This window comes from Stegostoma tigrinum, chromosome 34, assembly GCF_030684315.1.
Source record: "Stegostoma tigrinum isolate sSteTig4 chromosome 34, sSteTig4.hap1, whole genome shotgun sequence".
Classification (NCBI taxonomy): domain Eukaryota; kingdom Metazoa; phylum Chordata; class Chondrichthyes; order Orectolobiformes; family Stegostomatidae; genus Stegostoma; species Stegostoma tigrinum.
The window spans coordinates 24,948,127-24,953,186 of NC_081387.1; the positions used below are offsets into that span (position 1 = coordinate 24,948,127).

At 44.1% G+C, this 5,060-nt stretch overlaps 1 protein-coding gene across 1 annotated transcript; it reads right to left on the reverse strand.

The window, feature by feature from the left end:
- Positions 1-1,992: 1,992 nt before the first annotated feature.
- Positions 1,993-4,339, reverse strand: LOC125446339 (tumor necrosis factor-like). Its single transcript, XM_048519838.2, has 4 exons — positions 4,163-4,339; positions 3,383-3,443; positions 2,924-2,989; positions 1,993-2,405 (listed from the first exon to the last, which is right to left on the reverse strand). The coding sequence occupies exons 1-4, from the start codon at positions 4,337-4,339 to the stop codon at positions 1,993-1,995; spliced, it is 717 nt and encodes a 238-aa protein (XP_048375795.1).
- Positions 4,340-5,060: the final 721 nt, after the last annotated feature.

Sequence of the window (5,060 nt, forward strand, 5' to 3'; positions counted from 1 at the left end):
TGCATTGTAACCCACTGGCAATATTTTAAAAAGGATGTGGTCAGTGAGCACGGTGCAACCAATTCAAGAAGGATGTGACATGCGTTTGGTGGGGGAGGGGATGGGCTGTGTTCGGATAGTGGGTGCAGTGAAGGGACTGTGTATTATTTACAGTTACCAAGCACGTTCTCATGAGTAATACATTTTTATCCACTGAAGGAAACAGGGAGGAATTTCCTAGAGTTAGTTTTAAAATCTGAGAGATCCAATGACCCCTCAAATAACAGGGTTACTTGTCCTGAGACCATCAACTGGTGAATTGACTGATCGCCTTTCAAATTCTCAACCTCCTCTTCCCATTTCAGATTCCCAGTCTGCTTTATCCTTACATTGCCAATTCGGTTGTCCTGGGTCCAAAGTGTCAGCAGTAATTGCCAAGGGTCATTTCCATCAAAAGGTGATCATTGTGTAATAATCAGAAACAAACATTTAATGTACTCAAAATATTTTTATTAATTTCCATCTGTGAGTTTGATAGTAATTAATAACAGATAAAATCAACACTACATAAATAAGTTTAAATAATTACATATCAATCTGGAACATCTTGAACTTGGCAACACTTTTGCCACTAAAAGACACCTTTAAAACAGATGTTATAGTTTTACATAAAACACTTATTTTGGTAGGCAACCCACAATTATCACTGAACAGTCCCCAGTTGGAGGTAGGAAAATCTTCTGGTGTAGAGAACCAACTGGATTTCCTCATTGAGTTACCAATGGAGATTACAGATAAAGTTCTCATATTCCTACAAGGTCACAAGGCTGCTATTTCATTAGAGTGAGAGAGAGAGGAGACAAATGGGCTAATCTAAGTGCAGGAAGTGAACCCAGGCTGTCAGTATCGCACTGCATTGAAAACCAGCCATCAGCCATCCAAGTAAATCAACCCACTAATAGTGTTTCCAAGAAATAAAGGGAATGTGACATTTCTGCAGCAAACCATTCAGGAAACAATTAGATCAGGGTAGCACTCCAATATCAAGCAAGATTGAACAGAAGTAAACCTGTTTCTTCAACTTATTCATCAAAATTAATTTTGTTGGGGTGGAGTTGGGTCGGAAGAACTCGACAATGGTGTCTCAATGATTGTACAATATATATTCTCCTTTTTAATTACTAAAGTGTCGACCCAATTGCTTCCAGAAGAGTAATCTTGGTCAAAAATTGCTTCATTTAGGTGGAAAATCAATTAATTACTGGGAAGCTTGGCTGGCCTCCACCACTCAGTAGAAATCTCAAGACTTTGTGTAACCATTGACAATGATCTTTCCCAAATATATTAGTGATATAATCTAAATAAATGAACAAGATATCAACCATGCTATGCAAGGACTAATAACTGGTCCTATGGGCTAACCAGCCTGAATATCAGACCAAAAACCCTACTTGTAAGTGCCAAGGATTGTTGCATTCTTCTCTCCCTGAGGAGTACTAGTTCAGATCCTAATATTTACTTGAAATATCATTGAAATATGAAATAATTTAGAGGATTAGTTGTGATAGCATTAACTTAAGTAATAAAATCAGATTAGCTGAATTAGAGTATGTAACTTGCATGTTAACTCATCAAACACAAACAGGCATACCCAGCAATGAATCATTGACCAGCATTAAAGGAAGGAGAGAGAACAGGAACATCACATGGGCGTATTCAGGCCATTCAGTACCTCTTGATTATTCTGCTAGATGGAAGCAAACATAGCTCCAGTGCGCACTTCGAATCTGTGCATGAAACTGGAGTGACAGTACCTGGAAGATAACCCATGCACTACCCCGTCCTAAAATCCCAACACATTTGATAAACTTTCCTGTGGCAAGCCTTTAAATAAAGAGAAAGAGAGTTCATTCTATTTCTCTAGTTAAAACAGGACAATGTGCCCCAAAAAAGTCTGCATTGTTTTTCAATGTGAAATTCTTGATTATTGTTAATCAATGGAAGTGAGAACATTCACACAGCAAATATTCCAAAGAAACTCTTTCCTTCAGTTGTGTCTACGTATTCTGTCAACCCCTCATTAACCCTGGAGAAGATCTCATCTCCCTCCAGAAACTCAAAGATGGCTCCCTGGTAGGAGGTTTTGTACCAGGGCTCCCTGCGTTGGTGAGAGTGGCAGGCGGATTTGGTGCCTTTCAGTAGAATGGCTTCCTCGGGATAACTTGGTGACAACTTGGCAAGCTCATGGCTGAGGTAAATGGCCTGTTGCTCACAGCCCATGCTGTGGAACACCACTTGAGTGTAAACAAAGTAATGTCCGGGCCTCTTGATGACGAGATGGTTGTTCCTGAACTCCACTCCCTCAGTGAAGGTGGAGTCACTCTCATTTTGCCAAATTATGTTCTCTTTTTCATGACTTGGTGAAGCTGAGGGGGAGGGGCAGAACAGAGAGATAGAGAAGACATCATGAGGATTGAACAAAGACAATGACACAGCTTGTATTTATGTAGCACCAGTCATGGCTGGGAATATGACAAAGCACTTTGCACCGATGATGTGCATTTGATGGAAAGACTATGTTATTGCAGGAAATGCAGCAAATGATCTGTGCACAGCACAATCCCACAACTTACAATGTCAGAGAAACAGGGTGGGCTGCATCTTAATTATAAACTGGAGGGCAAGTATCATGCTGACACATACAGAGAGGTGAATCACAGAAAGATTTTAACCCTTGTGTCTGTGCTGCCTCTGTGTTCAGCTGAACCAATTCCCTTTCACTTTACCCAGACCCCTATAATCTCCTGCTCTACTCCTGTGGTGCTCCCTCCATATTGCATTATTGATAAAGTAAGTTGATGTCTTCCCAGTCCTCCCCTGCACCTTCCCAGCCACTGTGGACTATTCTCCAGAGAATGCAGTCACATTGAGAAGAGTTCTGTACCTGTCAGATGAGCAGCGATTCTCGGCTGTGGGCCACTCCCCACCTGCTTCATGAGACAAGGCAAACCTGGAAATGGAAAGGATGGAAGCTCAGTCACTGTTGTGTCACCCACAGAGCACCGACTGACAGACACAGAGTGAGAGAGAGGGAATGAAGAGGAGACAACTGCTCAGATGGGATAATGAGAGAGAAGACTTTAAGAGAAAACACATCAGTGGAGGGGGAGAGAGAGGTAAGATTTCAAGTGTGATATCACTCCAAACTGAGAGAGTTTCCTCAAGAGTCTGATGATGGTTCAGGGAAATAGGCATATACACAGCGAAAGAGCATGACTGACAAAGAGTGTGGCATACAGCAATACTAGAAAAGCCAGATGAGAGGACAGAGATATTGATAAATGTTGACACAGGGTCAGACATTGGCAAAAGAATATAATATATTGATAGTGGCTTTATATACCATTGGCCTGAGCAGCTGTTGTCAGGGATGGATGGGGATCTTCCAGCTTTGGCCTTGAAACCTGAAGGAATTAAACAAGGGCAGATGTGAAGATGTGATATTCACCGAAGTTCCACTACACTTAAGAGCTGTAGCTGATCATCCCAGGTCTACAGCGAGATAGCCTGTATGATCTGCAAACATCCTCACTGCACTGCACAAGTTCAATATATTGTAGAGAGACACTGTAATTGGGGATACACTGCACTGTACAGAGAAACTACTTTGCAGAGAGACACTCCCTTTTACAGTCAATATTATGTTCTGACAATTTCAGACAGACTTTTCAGAGCCACTTCATGGGGCCATTCACCCCGGAGACTCTCCTTTCTCGACTGACAGCAGCCAGTACCTGCTTGCCCTCTGGTAGCACCTGCAGCACTGACTGAGAAATCCCGCTTATTTGGCGTTTACCATCGAACAGGGAGCAATTCTAACAGTTCCCTGAACTAACAATGGAGATTTAGCAGGATTGACGACAAAATCGCTCGGTATTTGCTTCGCTGTTGAGAGACTGCAGCTAAAGTAGCGACCTGGTTCACAGTCTCCTGTTTGCCCGCAGGCTGACAGCAGCAACTGAGACTGAAATCACTTCCCAGTTTGGCCCCACCGCTTCCAAACACCCGCCACCAACAACACCCCACACCCCCACCTCCCGACCCCCCCACCCCCGGCCGTACAATGCAAGCGGCAGGCGGGAGCCCGATCCCCTATTCTCCAAAATGCAAGATCCTCACTCACCTGCTTTGAACGGACAACTCCAAAATGAGCCAGGCAGAGACAGGATGAAACCAGCAACAAGCCGAGCACAGCAAGTGCACAGAGAGCCCGCCAGAAGCAGCTTCTGTTCGAGGCTCCGTCCCTGACGGGAAGCAGCCCCCCATTCTCCAGTTCCTGCCATTTGTTCTCAGGATTCATGGTGTCAGATGGCAGCGGGAGCTTGGTGTGTGTGTGTGTCTCTGAGCCGGTCAGCCTTGCTGATCAGAGCGTGCACGGGCACCTTTTTATAAAGCTGGAGGAATGGATAAAAACGGCTGATGTCAGAGGTACAGCGGCGAGTTCCGCTCCTGAAGTGGAAACATCGCCTCCAGTTTTGAGGTCAGGGCTGCCCCAAACACAATCTCGGGCCAACACTTCCTCTCTCTCTCTCCCCACCTCCGACAGGCAAATTCCCCAGGCCGAGGGCACCCTCTTGCAGTCTGTGGGCATGTCCGATTCACACACTCATTGACACACACTCACTTATTGACACACACACACATTACATCGACACACACATAAACACACACTCAGGCACTCACTGACACACTCGTACACACCGACATACACACAGAAACATGCACATACCTACACACAAATATACACATACTGTCACACACACGGAAAAACAGACACACCTTCACACACACATACCTTGCAAAGTTGGTGCAGTACTTGTGAATCGGAAGGCAGGATGTTAGAATTTTTAAAATGGATGGTTGGGGGGGGGGGTGCAGGAATGCATGGTCCCTTTAAAAAGTGTGTTTTTTAAGGCTTGGATATTAAAAAAAAGTCTGCAGGTATGCACAGAGAGTTCTTGAAATTGAAGCATTGTATAGGGAAATCAACATTTTTACCAAGACGACAGGTTTAGCCAATT